The sequence below is a fragment of the Camelus ferus genome, chromosome 16, assembly GCF_009834535.1.
Source record: "Camelus ferus isolate YT-003-E chromosome 16, BCGSAC_Cfer_1.0, whole genome shotgun sequence".
NCBI lineage: Eukaryota > Metazoa > Chordata > Mammalia > Artiodactyla > Camelidae > Camelus > Camelus ferus.
The window spans coordinates 43,015,832-43,034,189 of NC_045711.1; the positions used below are offsets into that span (position 1 = coordinate 43,015,832).

The 18,358-nt window shown below is 50.3% G+C and overlaps 2 protein-coding genes across 2 annotated transcripts in view; both read left to right on the forward strand.

Annotated features, from left to right (window-relative positions):
• PSMD11 (proteasome 26S subunit, non-ATPase 11) overlaps nucleotides 1-8,634 on the forward strand; it is a 28,636-nt gene extending 20,002 nt beyond the window's left edge. Inside the window, exons 7-14 of the mRNA XM_032457712.1 lie at nucleotides 2,565-2,709; nucleotides 3,533-3,593; nucleotides 5,392-5,454; nucleotides 6,881-7,006; nucleotides 7,480-7,515; nucleotides 7,780-7,831; nucleotides 8,134-8,276; nucleotides 8,395-8,634. Coding sequence (XP_032313603.1) covers nucleotides 2,565-2,709; nucleotides 3,533-3,593; nucleotides 5,392-5,454; nucleotides 6,881-7,006; nucleotides 7,480-7,515; nucleotides 7,780-7,831; nucleotides 8,134-8,276 — 626 coding nt within the window. The 3' untranslated portion in view covers nucleotides 8,395-8,634. The remainder of the gene's footprint in view (nucleotides 1-2,564; nucleotides 2,710-3,532; nucleotides 3,594-5,391; nucleotides 5,455-6,880; nucleotides 7,007-7,479; nucleotides 7,516-7,779; nucleotides 7,832-8,133; nucleotides 8,277-8,394) is intronic.
• A 5,760-nt stretch (nucleotides 8,635-14,394) lies between these two features.
• Nucleotides 14,395-17,664, forward strand: CDK5R1 (cyclin dependent kinase 5 regulatory subunit 1). Its single transcript, XM_006195974.3, has one exon. It carries the CDS (start codon nucleotides 14,530-14,532, stop codon nucleotides 15,451-15,453), a length of 924 nt encoding a protein of 307 aa, XP_006196036.2. The 5' UTR covers nucleotides 14,395-14,529; the 3' UTR covers nucleotides 15,454-17,664.
• Nucleotides 17,665-18,358: the final 694 nt, after the last annotated feature.

Below are 18,358 nucleotides of genomic sequence, written 5' to 3' on the forward strand. Positions count from 1 at the left end.
AGTAACTCCCCCCAACCTCTGACTTTTGGGGAGATTTGACCCTGTTGAGCACTCCTGGCTTCTCTGATAGCCTTGTCTTCTTGGTTCTCTTCTCTTGACTGCTTCTCCTCAGTCACACTTTGCTGTTTCATCTTCCTTCTGATGTGTCTTAAGTGTGGGTGTGCTCAGTGTTGTTTTCTCAGTTCTTTTCCCTTCCTGTCCTTTTCCCTTTTTCCTGTCTCACCCTGCACTCTCCCATGGCTTCAGCTGCCATGTAGCACACGAACGGTCTCCCCACCTAGAGCTTCAGTAGCTTGTCTCTCTCCTAAATCCCATTTCTAAATGTCCCACAGGTCTCAATCTCAGCATGTCAAAACCAAGATTGTTATCTAACCCTTCCCCCCTCAAACCATCCTTTTCTACATTTCCTGTTTTAGTTAGTGGTGTCATTGATGCAGCTGCTCAAGCTATTATCTTTGAGGTAATTTTGACTCCCTTCCTCTCCTTCACCCTTCATATCCAGTCAGTTGCCAGATCAGGTTGAGTCTGTCTCCAAATCTGCACTTTCTTTTCCATCTCTGCAGTCACTGCTCTAATCAGTGCCACTGGACCACTGGAGTAGTCTTTTACTAATCTCACTGTCACTTTTCCCAGTCCATCTTATTTACTGGTCTTAAAGTCATGTGTCCGAAACACAGATCTGATCATGTAACTCTTTTGTTTAAAATTTTCCAAAGGTTCAGCGTTATCCCCAGGCTGTTTTACTTTAACAATGCATTCTAAAGGGAGGCTTTCTTTCCTTTTCGTGCTCATCTCCGGTTTTCAGTCCTAGCCACCAAATGACTTCATGTATCCCTGCTTCTGTGCCTTTATATATTTTGTCTTTCTGCTGGAATTCTGCTTTTCATCTTGCCCCCTTGGCAAACTTGTCTGCATCCCTTCAGATCCAGCTCACATGTCTCCTTTATAAACCCACTTCAGTGCCTCCTTTACTTCGGACTTCCCTACGAAAGGTATATTATGGTACAGATCTCCTTGTTACTGTTTTGATGACCGTCTTTCCAACTGTGAGACTAGGATTTCCTTCAGGGCCTTACTTGTAATTACTTCCTCAATAATAGTCATATCAGTGCTTGGCACATGGTAGGCCCTCATTAGTATCTGTGTTGAATGTGTCTAACCAGCTATGATGCGTGTCATCCTAATGTGGTCTCTATTTGCTAATGTGTTTGGGAAAGCAGTATTCCAGTTCTTGGGCCTTATTTTACTCCCCCCCCCCCCCTTTTTAAACTAGTCTTATTTTGGGTCTGGTCTGTGCTCTTCACACTTTGGACTGGGAGGAGTGGAAAAACGGGAGTTTGTCTCACGTAGTTCATCAGTGTTAATAGTTTGTTGGGTATTTTTTAGGGAGGTCTCCTTGACTGCAGAAGAGGGCAGGTTTTCTCCAGGCCTCTGTAGTTAAGAACAGTAGTAGAAGAAGGAGTTGACTCCTTCAGCCTCAAAATGGGAGGCCTTTTGGGTGGGGTGAAAGTACTGGGGTGTGGAACATATCACTCACTAATGGTTATTAAGTCAGAAGTTTCCAGCTGGCGTGCCAGGCACACAGGTATGTGACAGGTGGGTTAAAAGTATGCTCAAACTGATCCCTTGAGGTCATGTGTAAGCAGTTTCATCCTTTCACTCTGGTGTGCTGAGTACTTCCTACATGTAAAAAGCTGGGAAGCCCTGTGGTGAACAGATAGATGGGACTAAGGCAGAGTTAGAACTGATATACAGAATCTTAGGGCTTCAATGCCTCCCAGGCTAGAAAGAGCCAATTTTCATGTCATCCCAAGTCATAGCAGAGTTAGAAGGAATAGCAGGTTCAGTCAAAGCCAGGCTTATTGGGAGCAACCCAGCTTCTAAACAGTAGAGAATTGGTCAAATGAAGTGTAGTGTATCAGCCTAAGGAAATACTGCTTTACTGTGTACAGTCAAGTTCGTGGATTTGGCATTACATGCAGTCTACACACTGATTGCATCAAGGCAAAAGCACATCCATAAACGACCAATATCTAAAATGAGAATATTAAAAGTTGGATTTCTATTTCTCCCATGAAAGCTGCTTACAGTTAAAAACGTCAGGCTTAGAAAAGCTTTCTTAAAGAAACGGTTGATGTTATTAAAAGGTAATTTGTACATACCAGGGATGTTTGGGTCAACTTCCTGACCTATGAAGATAATGGCCTTTTCTGGTGGCTCTAAAAGGTAGGACTGCTGTGATGGTGAGAAGCCTGAGAAAGGTGTTATTGTATGCTGTTTTTAGGATCCTCTTTAGTTGGGCCTCTAACTTCTTTGGAATTAATACTTGCAAGATGGCACTGAACTGGGAGGCCAAAGACCTGGGTTCTAATCCCAGCTCTGCCACTAGATGGCAGTGATTTGGGCAGGTCCTTTATCCTTTCCTGACCTGATGAATAAGTCGGCTGGGATAGATTTCTGGGATCTATTCCAGGGTGGGATAGATTTCTGAGGCCCTTCCCACCTGTGAGATTTTGTGGTTCTTTTATTTTATATGGTTCTCACTCCTTTCTTTTAATGCCCAGGTATTATCCACGCAGCAGAGGAGAAGGATTGGAAAACGGCGTACTCATATTTCTATGAGGCGTTTGAGGGTTATGACTCCATCGATAGCCCCAAGGCCATCACATCTCTGAAGTACATGTTGCTGTGCAAAATCATGCTCAACACGTAGGTGCACGTTAACTTTGGGATATGAGAACTCAAGTCCTTTATCTAGGTTTTTCTGCCGCAGCAGAGATGGCTTGGGCAGGGCGTTTGGCTAGGTACAGAAGCAGCACCTGCTGCCTGGTGGGGCTGGTTGAGGTGGAGTGGGAGGGTTGACAGTAATCGAGAGTACTTTTGCTCGCTGATGTTTCAGAATCGGGGAGACAGATTTTAGAAATCTCTTCCCCAGCACCTCCTCTTTGAGTATTCTCCTCCTCTTACAAATATTCTGTCCAGAGAGTTGCTGAGCACAGGACAGAGGGCCAGGAAATAGCTTACAGACTAGCACCAGCCATGGGGCCACCCAGAATGGGTGTGGATAAAGGAAGAGGTTAGGGAGGGGTTTGAAAAGCTGGCAATGGCAAACGTGACAGATCTTTTTATAAAGAATTCTACAGAATTTATCCACATTCTTTTGGGAATAAATGAGATACTGACTGGGATTCTGTTTGGATCTTAGGAGTGTATAGGGCTTGTGTTTTAAAATGACCTGTTATGCTGGGATTGGATTTGTACTTACCATTTTGCCTGTTGGGTCTTTGGCTTTTGGTAGGTTCATTGTGGCTTTCTTTTTAATGTGGAGTTTTTCTCCTCTTCAGCACTGAGCGCAGAGTGGAGAAAGCCTGGCTTCTGTGGTGTAAGGGGCCTGTGGGGTTAGGGGTGGGGGCTGATTACCTCTGTGGGCAGAGTCTTTTCAGTGGAATTTTGAGAAAAAGAAATTTGCCTATACATACACTTAGAAGCATAACATCCTGGAGCAATTGACCAAGAATGTCTTTTTTTCTAGCCCAGAAGATGTCCAGGCGTTGGTGAGCGGGAAGCTTGCACTCCGGTATGCGGGGCGGCAGGTAGGGACGCCTGGGCTGCAGCTCTGATCTCTGCTCTCTCTCAGGCAGCGTGTTGTCCAGCGTGGTGTGCGGTGACACCATGCTCTTCCGACCTCCGTTCTGCTCTTCATTCTTTTTTACCTCTCTCTTTTCCTTAAGCTCATTCAGTATATTTCCTGTACTGTTAATTCTTGGCTTGAAAAATCAATGTTTGTTGCTCTTATGGGTATCAGTCAGTTTGAGGGACTTACAGAATTCAGAATTGAACTGTAGCATTTTCAGTGAGTTAGGTTGCGCCAGAAAATGTATCTCCTGTGCTCTTGGCTTGCAAAGTTAACATGCACAGAATATGAAGTCTTGGGTTCTCTAAGAGTCTGGAGCCCAGTAAGCTCAGGTGCACGTTTGCTTTAGGGAGATTGGATTGCTTGGTGCAGAAACTAGGTTTTGATGACGCATCAAGTGCTTCTCACATCAGTACCTTTCTACTCATGTCCTGAGTTTTGCGTGTGGCGCAAGAAGAGGCCCTTGGTGGTCGGTAGCCCTGTTTGTGGTGCCTCTTATGCCTGAGTAGGTGAGAGTGACCTGTTGAAAGATGATGACTCAGATGTGCGCACCATCACTTCTTTGTACTTGCTTGCTTATCACTAGTAAAGTAACAGTCATCTTCTAGATTCAACTGCACTTGACTCTGAACAGCAGACACATTGGCTTTCTCACTGTATCTTTGGCAGAATGTCCACAGCAGATGATTTCTTCCTGCTCCACCAGTGGCCCTAATTGGCTTTTCATTAGAAAAAGTTTCAGATTAGCTCCTAGTTTTGACCAAAAGAATACTGGTTTATTACTGTAGTGAAAAACTCACTGTAATATCTAGAACTAGAGTTGAGGAGATGGGCTAGGAGAGATCCGGTGTCCAGAACAAGGTCAGGTAACTAATAATGGTGAAGCCAGACTTTGATCTTGGGTTATCTGGTTCTAAGTTTCAGGCTTTTCTCATTATGACGTTTGTTTTGTCTATAGGACAAATGCTGAAAACAAACTATATTAATGATGAGGTTTGCACCATTTTTAAAGTCTCCTGTATAAGACACACTCTCCTTATTTAAGTGCATGGGCTGGTATAAGAGAAGGTCTTTCTGTCCTTTGCACTTGGATGAGAGATTTCAAGCAGGAGTCAGGCCCATCTCTAGAAAGATGAATGTAGATTTCTCACTGAGTAGAGATCTGATAGCTTGGTCAGGTGCCTTTTATAACCAGGTTAGAAGTTGCCCCTCAGCCGTTGATTATACCTTCGTCACTCTGGGGTTTTAATATTCAGCATAATATGTAGAATTTTGATGCCTCAGCCTTAATGAAAGTAAACTGGCCTGTGCCGTGCACCAAACCCAGCAGAATAAGGCTGGATAAAGCACAGGTGTGATCAGGTCTCAGGGCAGGAAGGCATTTGGGGGGATACGGTGATAGGGAGTCTTTGAGGAGGGGAAAGAAATCACAGTTCCCTGGCCAGCTTCCCTTTTAGCTTGTCCTCTTTGGAGAGTGCTGTATCAAAGTCTGTTTTTTGGAAAACTTTCTATTTCCTAGTGTTTTTAAGTTGCTTCAGATTTCAAAGGGAAACTGGTTGGCACACATTGGTATTTTTCTAGGTTTTCTTCCCAGGCCTCCAAGAAGAACAGTGGTGGGGAAGGTTCTTCTCTGCAGCCAGAAGTTGTGCGGACATAGCATGTTTCTCCCCGCGGCCCCTTGCGTGTTTCTTATGAGACTTGTTGGGATGTGAGTGTGCAGAATAGGTCACTTTCACTATTTTTCTCTTTATTCTTAGACAGAAGCATTAAAATGTGTGGCTCAGGCTAGCAAGAACAGATCACTGGCAGATTTTGAAAAGGTAAGCATGGAATTGAGTTGGTAGGGAGTGGGTGGGGGAGAGAGGTACTTTAAAAAAAAACTTCTTTTTAAAATCTTAAATGATTATAGTTTCACAAGAAGTTGCAAAGATAGTACAGAGTGATTCCATGTACCGTTCACCCAGCTTTCCCCTGTGGTAACATCTTAACTATAGTACAATATCAAAACGAGGAAGTTTAAGCACTTTTGTACAAGGAAACTTTTTGAGTTGTGATACCTCACTTATAAACTGTGCCTTTCAGTGTCAAAAAGTTCTGTCATCCTTCTTTTGCTTGAGTTTTCACAACACACTATTAGCTGCATTTTACACTTGGGGGAGCTGGGATTTAAAGAGGGCCAAGTGACACAGCTGATGGGTATCAGGTGTGATTCCGGGCCTAGTTCTTTTCCCACACAGCATGGTCTTAGGTGTCCCTTCAGTTCCAGAAGTGCCAGCTCTGCTTCTCCTCTGCGGACAGAAGAGAGGCTTTGATGTGCGCGTCTGGGCTGAAGGACACTTCCTCAGGATGGAGCTCTTCGCTCAGTGTTTGCAAAGGTTTGGAACAGGAGAAAAACTTACCTAATCAGTAGGGTGAGACTTGCACTTTTCCGAGCCTCTCTCCTCTTAGTCTGAGTATAATGATCAGCTTAATGGAAACAGACCTAGGTCCAGGAAGAAAAATAGTGTGGACAGAGACTAGATTGTGTGTCTCTGACCGCCCCCTAAGAGTCATCATATTCCTGGAGGTTTCTTGCCAGTTTCATTTCCTTACGTGGCATGATTTGCTTGCTTCCCTTAACACCTTATAGCACAGCTGACATGATATTGAGACCATTACTAAAGGTAAATAAATCACATACACGAATAAATGGTCTAGATCATTTTACCCCAAGGTTTAGGATGTTTGATGAAACACTTCTGTTAGGGATTCCTTAAAAAAAGGGTTTGTGATCAGATATTTGGGAAACACTAGGCCTAAACAAAATTAGAAAGATGCTTTGTTTTCTAGTGACTACAGTGTGGTATTCCTTGTAAAACCCCAAGAGCTAGCTGTGGAATTCAGCATTGCCCACTTATTTAACCTCAGAATTCTTTTTTCCCCCGTGGTGGCCCTATTTGTTCTGTAGAATACAGACTGAGGACTGCTTGTGCAGCTAGCTGGGCCTGTCAGCAGAGCTGCTCTCAGGGCTTACTTGATTTGAGCTGTCCATGTGAACCTTTAGATGGAAAGCCTAGGGTGGCTCCATCTTTCACTTCTTGATGTTCCTTTTCTTCTGCCTTCTGTCGTGGCTGTTTTTTCATCTCCCCCAAATCCTCCAGAACTTCAGTCAGCCATGTAGTTACAAGGGCCAGCAGACTGCTTAGGAAGCTGGGAGTAGCATGGCTTTCAAGTGCTACTCTGTGCCAATCTCGGCTCTTTTGGCAGGCCCTGACAGATTACCGGGCAGAGCTCCGGGATGACCCAATCATCAGCACGCACTTGGCCAAGTTGTATGATAACTTACTGGAACAGAATCTGATCCGAGTCATCGAGCCTTTTTCCCGAGTACAGGTAAGAACCCTCCTGGGGGCTCTCGCCCTTCTCTGGTGGGAGGAGGTTTCTGGCTGGGCATCCTCACTGTAGCCCACCCCCTTCCCACGCCCATCCAAGAGTGTGTGTGGTGGGCAGGAGATTCTCAACAGCTTGGGGTTTTCTTCACAGGGAATGAGAGTTGAGGAGGGGGATGCTGTTGGGTAGAGGCTGGCGAGCTTGTCCCTGCTTGTTTTCAGTGCAGTCTCCTTGCTTTTGTAGTCACCATGCATGTGGTAAACTCTTTGTTCTGGGTGTGTAGGACAGGAGTGTGTTCATTGTAGTGATGAAGGGCAGGCAGTTGGACCAAGCACAGGAGACTCAAGAATGTCTAAAGAGAACCTCGCCCTGTAGAGACATTCGGCAGAATTTCAAGAAACAGCACCACCCCAACTGTAACATTAGAGGCAAAAATGAAACTGTCAGTGTTGGTGTCTTTTTACCTTTCCTTTTAGATCGAACACATATCTAGCCTCATCAAACTCTCCAAGGTAAGGAGTCCTGAGCTTGTCTTGGGGGTAGGGATCGGGAAGGGGGCATGCTGAGGGGCGGCCAGTTAAACCTGCTGGTCCTTGTTGGAAAGCTCCCAAGCTTCTCAGGAGGGACTGGGGACTGTAGCTCAGAGCTGGAGTTGTATTGTTGCTGTTTTATTTTCATTCCATTTGCCCTAAGACCCTTTTTGTACGAGGCTTTTGTGTCAGCGTGATCTCTAACTAGTGGATGCTGGTCCCTTTAATCATGTGCTTTGATTTTAGGCCGAAGTGGAAAGGAAATTATCACAGATGATTCTTGACAAGAAGTTTCATGGTGAGTAACCATCATACAGGCGAGGGGGCTGGTGGTGGTGATGAAATGGTGAAGAGGCATCATGTTCTTGTTTATCTTGAAAGAAGGTGCTCCATTTGTGTCACCTGGTGGTTCCCTGGGATCCTTGTCCCTCTTATCCCTGTGATGAGAGTATATAATAAACATGCACAAATGGAGCAGGAAGATGACTTCTGTTCCCCTCCTTTCTGGAGAAAGTGAGGCAGCTGGGGAGTGGGCTGCTTCCCAAGTGCTTGTGTGTCTAATCCTTTCTTCTACCTGGGTTGCGCTTGTGTCTCCTACAGGGATCTTGGACCAGGGGGAGGGTGTCTTGATTATTTTCGACGAACCCCCAGTAGATAAAACTTACGAAGCTGCTCTGGAAACAATTCAGAACATGAGCAAAGTAGTGGATTCCCTCTACAACAAAGCCAAGAAACTGACATAGGTGAGTGCTGGCTCCGGGACCTGGGCCCGGGCAGCGCTGTCTTCTGCCTGTCGAGACTGAAAGCCTCCTGGTGGCCTGGCGGCTTCCCCGATTGACACTGCTCTGTCTTCTCTTGCAGAGTTGGATCTGTAGCGGTCCTTTGGAGAGTGTGTGTGGCGGGAGAGTGAAACCTTTGGGGAAAATGCTAGGAGATTCTTTTTTCTTTCTGTTCTACTTTTCGCTCGGAAAGTTTTTAAATCCTCATTTGGTGCATCTGTATTCCAGCCGATAGGTGTGCCAGTTTTCATGTAATCTTTACTGGCCCAACTTGGGAGTGGGGAAATTGCTTAAAAAAAAAAAGAAAAAGAAAAAAAAAAGGTTATTCTAAATAAAAGGAAAAAGGCTTACACTACCTAAAGCTGTGCTCTCTGCCTCCTGGGAGAGGGCCGCAAAGCCAGGCGCTCCGCCAGCCACGGGGGCTCCTAACCCACCGCTGGGCGTCACCTCTCCTCTTCAGAATTGGGTGTTTGCCTGACCATCAAAGCAACGACTTTTTATTCTGTTTGTACTGAACCAAAACAAACAACTGTGTATAGACTGCTGTTTTCTTTTTTATTTGAAACGAGGCGTTTCGGTGTTCTTTCCCTTGCCATATGGCCTGTCCACTCACCCTTCCCCTGAACAATGGCTCCAGCAGACTGGCCGAAGGTCCCGCCGCGCCACCGCAGCAGCAGCGCCCGCACGGCTCCGCTCCGACCTGTGAAGGGATGGGGACGAGGCCGGGAGCTCGTGTCCACTGCGGCCACATGGGGAGCAGGGTGGGCCCTCGGGGGCCTGCTGTGCATGTGGCCCTTTTTAACACAGTAAACTAGATTAGACGTCAGTGTTTTAATTGCCTCCCTTCTCTGCTCTTTTCTCCCCTCCTCTCTTTCCCCTCACCCAGGAGACCATCCCATTGTCTCTCTTCTTCCTTCCTCCTTCCCTTCCAGGGGAGTCAGGCTGTCTGAAATCCTTCAGCTTCTCTCCCTGTCCCACTGCTCCTGTCCTGCTGTCAGATGAATTTATTCCTTTTTTAAACAGTGAACATCAGAAATGAGACTGTGGGGTGTGTGGATTTTTCCCCCCTCTCTCTCCCAATTTTTGTTGTTGGGTTTTTGAGCAACCTCATGTCCCCCTCCCAGGGAGCTTCTTTATTTACCTCTTAGAAATGGAACGAATGGGAGGTAGGGCACTGTACTTCAGCATGCTTTGTTTTATGATGAGATTACATAGCAAGGCTTTCGTGCCATCTGGGCAGGTAAGCTTCTGCACCTCTGTCGTGCTCAGCTATCTTTTCTTCTTCTCATTCCTCTTTGTTTTCTCTTTTTTCCTCCTCCTCCTCCTGCCTCCTTCCTGCTGGCCTCCTTTTATCTTTCTCTTCCTTTCTCAGATTATCCTTCCAGGTTTTCGTAATAAATTTATATTTTGTAAAAGGATTTTGTTGTATCAGGTTTAGCATCCTCACTGAATCTGACTGGCTTTTATTTTCCTCTCCAAAATCAGGTTTTTGTTCTCAACATCTTTCCCCATCATGTCCAGTCACTGTTTTGGTTTTGGCACCATCAATATCAAATGTACAAACGGTTCTTGCTAACCAACACCAGGTATATCTGATGTTCAGATGAGTTCCAATAAAAACAATTTTTTTTTCAAAAGGTGTCCTTTCTTGAGTGCTGGAGGGCTTCTGATCAAGTCCAGGCAGTTCTGTGTAGCCCTCTAGACTGGACAAAGCTCTGCTATCTCATTTGCTTCATGGGAGACCTTTAGATCTGGGGTCAAGTGGAGGGCTTTGGGTGAGAAAATTGGTCTGTAAGGTCTGAGATGGGAACTAGAATTCAGTTATCTTTGTTTTTCCAAGGCATCGTGGTCCAGTGAGGACACAGGGCTTGGGCTGTAATATCCTCACAGCCTGTTCCTCACCTGCATGACGAGAATGGTGCTTCCTTGGCAGGTAATTGTGGTGGGAGGTTACATGAAGTCATGGAAGTACAGGTGCCCGAGAGCCCTGGCATCCAGTTGTGGTTTAGTTTTCATTTGGAATCTTCAAAAGTGTTGATTTTCCTGCTGCCCTTCAGACCCCAGGAACAGTCTGTCCTGAGGGGCTCTGGGCTGCTAGGAGGGGAGGGTGGGCTCTAGCCTTTAATGCCACTTGGGGCTGAGTCACTGTTCTGTGTTTCAGTGTTGTGTCTCTGTGTATAGTTTTACTTAAGGAAGAGTTGTGCTTCAGTAAAGGACTTTGATAATCCAGAGGGATCCAGAGCCAGGGCAGCGGGGAGGGGAGGGCAGCCCAGGAGCTCAGTGGGGCAGCAGCCCTTCCTCTGCTGACTTCCTCTAGACCTGCGCTGTCCAGTGTGGCCACGAACCCCACATGGCTGTTAAGCCCTTAAAATGTGGCTATTTCTAACTGTGTTGCCCTGCAAATGTAAACAAACCAGACTTAGAAGAATGTGAAGAGAAAATGAAAAATTGCTTAACTTTTTTATATATGTTGAAATATTTTGAGCATTTATTGGGTTAAATAAAATTTATTATTAAAATTCACCTGTTTCCTTTTACTTTTTTAATGTGGCTGCTTGGAAATATTAAATGACTTATGCGGCTTGTATTTGTGGCTCACGTTAATATTTTTTTTGGACAGCGCTGCTCTAGACCTCGCAGGATTGCTTCCCCTCCCAGGCTTCAGATAAGCTGATTCTAGGCGCAGCCAAGAGGGTGGGGTGGCCCATGGGCTGGCATTTGCTTGGCTCCGTCACTTAGGGACCCTTGCTGGCACCAGCCTTCATGGTGCCAGGGCTTCCTTATGTGTTAATGAGATACTGGTGGTGTTGGGAGTGGCTGGGGCGGGTGGCTGTGGAGCCCCGCTGCAGGTGAGAGTTATGTAATCTGCACTGCCCAGAAGGGCCGCTAGATGCTGCTCTGTGATGCCTGAGAGAACAAAGCACGACTTCCTCAGGAGCCAGGGCTCAGCCCTGCTTTATTTGGAGCCCTTTCTGGGAGCTGGCTGGCAGGGATCTTGACCTCCCTTCCTGAGAGTGGTATGGGAAGGGGGCATGCAGAGGACGGCGGCTCTCCGTGGACATCCCAGCCCAGCAGCGCATGTGACCAGCAGGCTGGTCCTTCCGGCAGCTAGAGATAGGCTATAGGATAAAGAGGCTGATTGATGGGGGTGGGACTTGGAGAGCTTCCCTGCAGTTCTGTGGTGAAGACTGGGAAGAAAACAGCTGTGCCTCATTCAGCTGGGTCTGCCTTCTGGGCCCTTGATTCTGCCATTTTTGGCAGATGGTTGCCCTTCCTTTCTTCGCTGTTGGAGCAGTGATGGGAGCTCGAGGCTGGTGGTGGTGGTGGGGTTGAGTGAGCGGAGGAGTGGTGTGGTGCCTTGAAACAAGCCGAGCAGTCACGGCACAGGGGACAGGGGTCCAAACCGCCCCCCTCCTCAATCACGACAGCCAGTGTGCTGGCAGTGCCATGCCATTCATGCTCCTCTGCATGTGACTTGGCCTCTGACATGGGTGAGGACGTTAGGGTAGTTCTGCCAAGAGCTCTTTCTGAAGGTGCTAGGAAAGGGCGGCCGGACAGAGGCAAGAGGGGGACACGAGAGTGTGGCCAGGCTGGAAAAGGCCCAGGCCAATGCAAGCTTCCATGGGTTGTGAAATGGGGTGGGGTGAAGTGTAGGTTGGTACTGCTGCCATGAACTAGGATAGTTAGAACTGAAATTTGTAGGTACAGGTAACAGGGTGGGTCCAGATCGTTCTAAGGGGTGTCTTCCAGGCTCAGAAATCCAAGCATATTTTGGAAAGTGGAAAGCATTTAACCTCTGTTCAACACCAGAATCTGAAGGGGAACTTGAGACACAGGAAAGGTAATGTGGACATGGGCCTCCACTAGAGGCAGGATGAAAAAAGTTTGGGGTTCAGCTTTGCCTTAGGAAGAGAGTCACTGGGCCAGCGGACCTGGAGGTGATTAATTCTTGGCGCTTATAGTAAACTATAAAGAAGGAGGGCTGAGGACAGCTCCATTTGAATAGCAGGTTGGGGTTGTAGACCGAGGAGCCTCCAGAGGAAGGGGCACATTGAGCTAAGAGTGTGCCTTCATCTTCTAAGTTAGGATGGAAGCTGCTGTGGATGTTTCTGAAGGGTCCTAGAAGAAATAGCCTTCTGGGTACAGAGCAGTGTGTTTTCCCAAGGTCCCCAAAGCTTTCAGTTGACACTGTTGACAGAGAAATCTCTGGATTAGTACATTCGCAAATTCTAGTACTTTCTGATGATGGTAGCATTGTTTTGAATGATGCCAGATTTCTGTTCTGCTTAGGGCAGTAGGCAGAGCTGGCACAGGTTCTGTGCTGGTGTGGTTGGAGTCAGGATTGGGTCTTCTCTGGATTGCCACTTCCTCATCACTGGTTCCAGAGGTGGTAATTTGGATTGATAAAGATTAAGGTTCCTGTTTCACAGGTTTGTGGTCAAATTTGAGTCTATCTCCAGAACCAAACTAAAAGAATAACAAATGAATGGCCTTTGTGAACGATCTGGATTCTTGTTCTTATGAGAGGAACAATTATTGACTTTTACTCGGAACTTAGTAATTTTACTGGTACCAAGTCTTCAAATTTATACACACTTGGCATGAAGAACATTTAAATCAACAGATCAGAGGCTGGTTGGAGGAGCAGTTGCCTGAGTTTTATAACAGATAAGAGGGCAAGTGGAAATTTCGAGGTCACAATTGTGATGGGCTCAGTTTTGGCCCATCTCTGGGGCAGCGACCGAGCCAGGAGCCTCAGGGCCCTGTCCCTGGTGTGGTGTGGGAAAGTGGCTCTTTGTGGACCGGCCTAGAACTGCCTACGCCTCTGGCCTAGATTTCTGAGACCTACCCGGGCCGTGGGCATTCCTGGAATGGGGCAACGGAGGTCCCGCGGGGAAAGGGACCTCAAACTGATGGGACAGCGCCTTCGGGATGCGCGTGGCCCTCAGACGGCCTCAGCAAAGGCTTCGCCTCTCATCTTTCCCAGGGGACGAGGATGTTAAACTGAAGGAGGCTGCTCAGGCCCCGGCCTCAATGGATGGCTTCTTGGGTGGCAGCCTCAGCCCGGGCGGGCCGCGCGTCGCCAGGGCGGGTACGCGCCTGAGAGCGCCCCCGCGGCCTGCAGCTGCGGGCGCCGCGGCGGGAACAAAGGCAGCACGTGTCTGGGCGGGGCGGCAGGCGGGGTCGGCCCTCGGCCCCGCCCTGCCCCGCGCTCCCTACCGGCCCTAGCTCGGCTGCGCTGTGCGCCCGCGACTCTCACGCGGCCGGACTGCTGCTGGCGCGGCGGCGCCGAGCGGGCTGCGAAGCAGTGCGGGAGGGGGCGGCTCCGCGGGGCGGGGCGGGGCGGGGCGGTGCCGCGAGTGCGCGCCGCCCGAGTTCGGGTCCTGGATGGGGCGCGGCGAGTAGAGGCGCCTCGGGCTCGCGGCCCCGTCGCTGTCCGCACCGCGCACGGCTCGCACTGAGCATCGCGGCGGCCCCGGCTTCCCCGCGAGACCAGGCCCGGCAGAGCCAGCTGGTGGCCTGCGCGCGCGCCCGAGAGGGAGGCCGCTGAGGTGCGCGCCGGCGCGGGCGCGGCGGCGGCGAAGGCGGCCGAGCGGGGGGCGGGGCCGCGGCGCCTGCAGAACCTTGGACAGAAGCTCCGGAGTCGCCGCCGCCGCTGCCGAGCGCGAGCCCCGCCGAGCCCCGCCGAGCCCCGCCGAGCGCCGGGACCGCGGCGCCGAGCCGCGGCGCGCATTGCGGAGGGCGCGGAGCGCCAGAGCCGCCTACCCGGTAAGCTTGCGCCTCGGGCCGCCCGCCGCCCCCGGGGAGCCCGACCGGGGTCGCGACCGCGCGCTGTGTCTAGGCGGGGTCCCCGGCCGCCCCTGCCGGCGCCGCGATCCCCGTGCTGTCAGCTGGACCGCGGCGGGCACGGTGCCGCAGTGGAGCGGCCGGGCTGCGGCGCGGGGGCGCGGGCGGGGCCGTGTCGACTGGGGAAGGGCACGGTCGGGGGCCAGGTCCGCGGGGCCGCCGAGGCCAGGGCGGAGGAGCGGGGCGCGGGCCCCGCCTGGTGCTGAGAACCATCTTGTTTTCCACACAGATCCAAAGCGGCGGCACGCGACCCCGGGAGCGCCCCCGCCTCCCCCCCGGGCCGCCGCGGGCTCGCTGAGCGGTTTCTTCCCTCCGGCCGGCAGGCTGGGCGCGCAGGGGCGCGGGCCCCCGCCCGGCGCGCAGCGGCACCATGGGCACGGTGCTGTCCCTGTCCCCCAGCTACCGGAAGGCCACGCTGTTTGAGGATGGCGCGGCCACGGTGGGCCACTACACGGCCGTGCAGAACAGCAAGAACGCCAAGGACAAGAACCTGAAGCGGCACTCCATCATCTCCGTGCTGCCTTGGAAGAGGATCGTGGCCGTGTCGGCCAAGAAGAAGAACTCCAAGAAGGTGCAGCCCAACAGCAGCTACCAGAACAACATCACGCACCTCAACAATGAGAACCTGAAGAAGTCGCTGTCGTGCGCCAACCTGTCCACGTTCGCCCAGCCTCCACCGGCCCAGCCGCCCGCCCCCCCTGCCAGCCAGCTCTCGGGCTCCCAGACCGGGGTCTCCTCCTCCGTCAAGAAGGCCCCGCACCCTGCCGTCAGCTCCGCCGGGACGCCCAAACGGGTCATCGTCCAGGCGTCAACCAGCGAGCTGCTGCGCTGCCTGGGAGAGTTTCTCTGTCGCCGGTGCTACCGCCTGAAGCACCTGTCCCCCACGGACCCTGTGCTCTGGCTGCGCAGCGTGGACCGCTCGCTGCTCCTGCAGGGCTGGCAGGACCAGGGCTTCATCACGCCGGCCAACGTGGTCTTCCTCTACATGCTCTGCAGGGATGTCATCTCCTCCGAGGTGGGCTCCGACCACGAGCTCCAGGCCGTCCTGCTGACCTGCCTGTACCTCTCCTACTCCTACATGGGCAACGAGATCTCCTATCCGCTCAAGCCCTTCCTGGTGGAGAGCTGCAAGGAGGCCTTTTGGGACCGCTGCCTCTCCGTCATCAACCTCATGAGCTCCAAGATGCTGCAGATCAACGCCGACCCCCACTACTTCACACAGGTGTTCTCCGACCTGAAGAACGAGAGTGGCCAGGAGGACAAGAAGCGGCTCCTCCTTGGGCTGGATCGGTGAGCCCACTAGCCTGAGTCATGGCTCAAGGATTCAATTCATTTTTAAAAATTTATTATTAAATCAGATTTTGTGTACAGTATGTGTCTAGCAAAGCCACCGAGGGCCTCTCCCTTCCCACCTTCTTTCCTTGGGGTTTTCTCCAGCCCTGCCAAGAACTCTGGGCTCTTCTGAACTCCCGAACCTGTGCAAAACCCAGAAGATGTATTCAGAACCACCACGGCCCCTGACCTCCCACTTTAGGGAATTCAAAGGACTGACCTGCCTCTGCCGCCTGTGCCCTTGCTGGACCAAGGCAGGCGAGACTGCCCACTGCTCCCTTTGTGGGAGCTGGCGAGGGGTCTCTGGCCAGGCAGCTTGGGGAGGAAGTAGAGTTTCTAGTTGGAGGCTCTTTCCTGGCTCCCGTTTTGGGCCGTCTGTTCTCCCAGAGGCTCCTGGAGCCGGCCCCCCTGACTGAGCCGCACGTGGGATTGTGAGGCAAGTTGCCCGCGGCCCTGGGACAGCCTCTTCAATCAAGGAGAAGTCGGCCTGGTGCAAAGACGGTGTCCTGTTGTTTTGACCATGCACGACCCTGGTTTGCTCTTTTTTCTGTTTTAGGGAGAAGGGCTTTCCTTTAGTGGAGACACGGAAGTGGAGACGTGGAACTTGCTCCCCTTCCCCCCTTGTCCTCTGTTCCCGGCCGTGTTGGTACTGTTGGTTAATGAGCTGGTTTGACTCATTAAGTTCTTTCATTTTGGGTCCCAGCTAAAGCAGTGGGGTGAAGCTGGGGACAGCTCCTTTCCTGGGTGAATTTTTCATTTGAATCATGCAGCTTAGTCACCCTGTGGGGAAGGCCCAGGCAGCTGCAGGTGCCCATTGTCAACAGCCTGCCTTCTGGGCAGGTGGGGTGGCCATGCCTGGGACCAAGCCAGAGCCCACCTAAGGGCTAAGGCTTCTTGCTGGTGCACATGACATCTGTCCTGCAGAGCTGCAGGACCGGGAGGGGGTGATGTCAGGGATCAGGATGATGTGGTAATGATGTCCCCCGGCTCTCACCCCTTGATTTAAGCTGTTTCCAAACAGTTCAGTTTCTTCTGAAGACGAAGCCTTGCCCTGCAAGGCCCAGTGAGACAGCTGCATCTTGGAGACAATTACAAGACGGGAGTAGAACTCCTGATCGCCTGCTGATTCTACAACTGATCATTTGCAGCTGCTGGTTTTGGTTACCACCTGACCCTAGTGGCTGTAAAAACACATGATGTGTACTTAATCAATTTTCTTTCTAATTCTCCCAGATTGGTGGCTTGGGACTGGGGAGAGGACCAAGAGAAGGGAGCAAGTCTTCCTCCATGGCCCATCCCTCCAGCTTTGGGGAACAAAGACTGATGCGAAGACGCTACAGAATTCTCTCTTCCAATCCCAGTCCCCCAGAGGGTGCTGGAATGGGGGCTGGGGGGAGGCAGAGGGCCTGTTTACATAGGATTAGCTTCCAGGTGGCTGCCCATTTCAGCGCAAGCACTACTGAAATTCACATAAAAAGAGAAAGCTGTGAAATTGAGGCCGGGGTTTAAGAGGCCCAGAGCCGAGCCCGCCCGCCGGCCCGTGTTCTCCCGAGGAAGTGGGCCTGCCCAATTGGGAGAGCATTTGCCCCAGCTACACCCGGAGGCCCACGCTGAGCCATTCCCGGGGCCGCCAGATTACCTGACCTGCCGCGGGGCTGGAAGCAACCCGCGGCTGCTGGCACAGACCTCGCCGCAGCACCTCTTCTCCGCTGGAGTTGTCACACAGCCTGTCTTTTCAGATCCTGCTGCCATGTGTGACCCGAGGTAGGAGGCCCGTGGGGGCAGCGGGCGCTGGTGGCTCGGAATTGGGAGGTTCGGGTGCCAAGTCTCAAGAGCAGGGGTGCGCGTCTGTAGCCGCTCGTTCGGCGGGCCGAACTTGGCCTGAAACTGCGGGAAGTTGCATCCGCGGGATTCCAGTTTCGTGTGTTTCCTTCTCTCTCTCCATATTTATTTTTTTATTTTTGGAGGAGGTGCAAATTTCAGGAGTGGTTGGGGACTAAGGAAAAAACTCTAGTTCCATCAGTGTGAAACCTGGCGGGGTCTCCTCCCTCCCTTGCGCTGGTCATCAGTATTGTGTAAAGGAACTGATAAAATACTTGAGTGTGCAAGCAATGAACCCATTTGACATGCTGCTATGAAGACTACTTTTAGAACAACAATAAAAAAAAAAAAGGAAAAAAACTAACCTAAAAAAAAAACCCTTTATTCTTTAATTGTTGCTTTTACAGTGATATTGTGCATGCAAACCAGGAACATTTTGTGTCTTAAGAAAAAATAATCTTAGAACAGATGGCTGTGAAAATTACACCCGTGCACAGAACAAGTCACAGGAATAATAGTTCAGGATTTGGTTTTTCTCTATTCCTTGTAAACCTGAAGGGTTGATATATTCTTTCCATGCAGTTATTAGAACTTAGTTTTGTTCCGACAGTTGTTAAACTTGCAATGAAAAGAAAATGTGCCATTTTTTTTCCACTCGGAATTATTCATAGCTGTATATTTGAAACTGCTAATTACACACGTGCGATGTATGTTGGTTTTTTAGTGCAATTTCTTTTGTAGCTATTCTTTGACCAAACTGTGGGTATTGTTAATATTAATTTATATTTGTCTCCTTTTGTACGTATGCGTAGCGTGTTTGTAAGTATGTGTGGTTTATAATCTGACAAGGTCACGAAGCTCAGTTTGGCTGTAATTTAATTCCCCTTCCCTTATTTTTATTTATTTTTGTACTGTGCTGATTAAATAAAATGCACTGACCATCCATTACATAGACCTCTTTTGTGGGCACATCACTGACAAGCAGGCTGGGGGCCCTTTTTGTAAATGGTTCCTGCACTCAGAACGTAATTGGATTGCACTATGGG

Coding starts and splice junctions, on each gene's coding strand:
- CDK5R1 (XM_006195974.3), top strand. CDS start 14,530: ATGGGCACGGTGCTGTCCCTGTCCCCCAGCTACCGGAAGGCCACGCTG.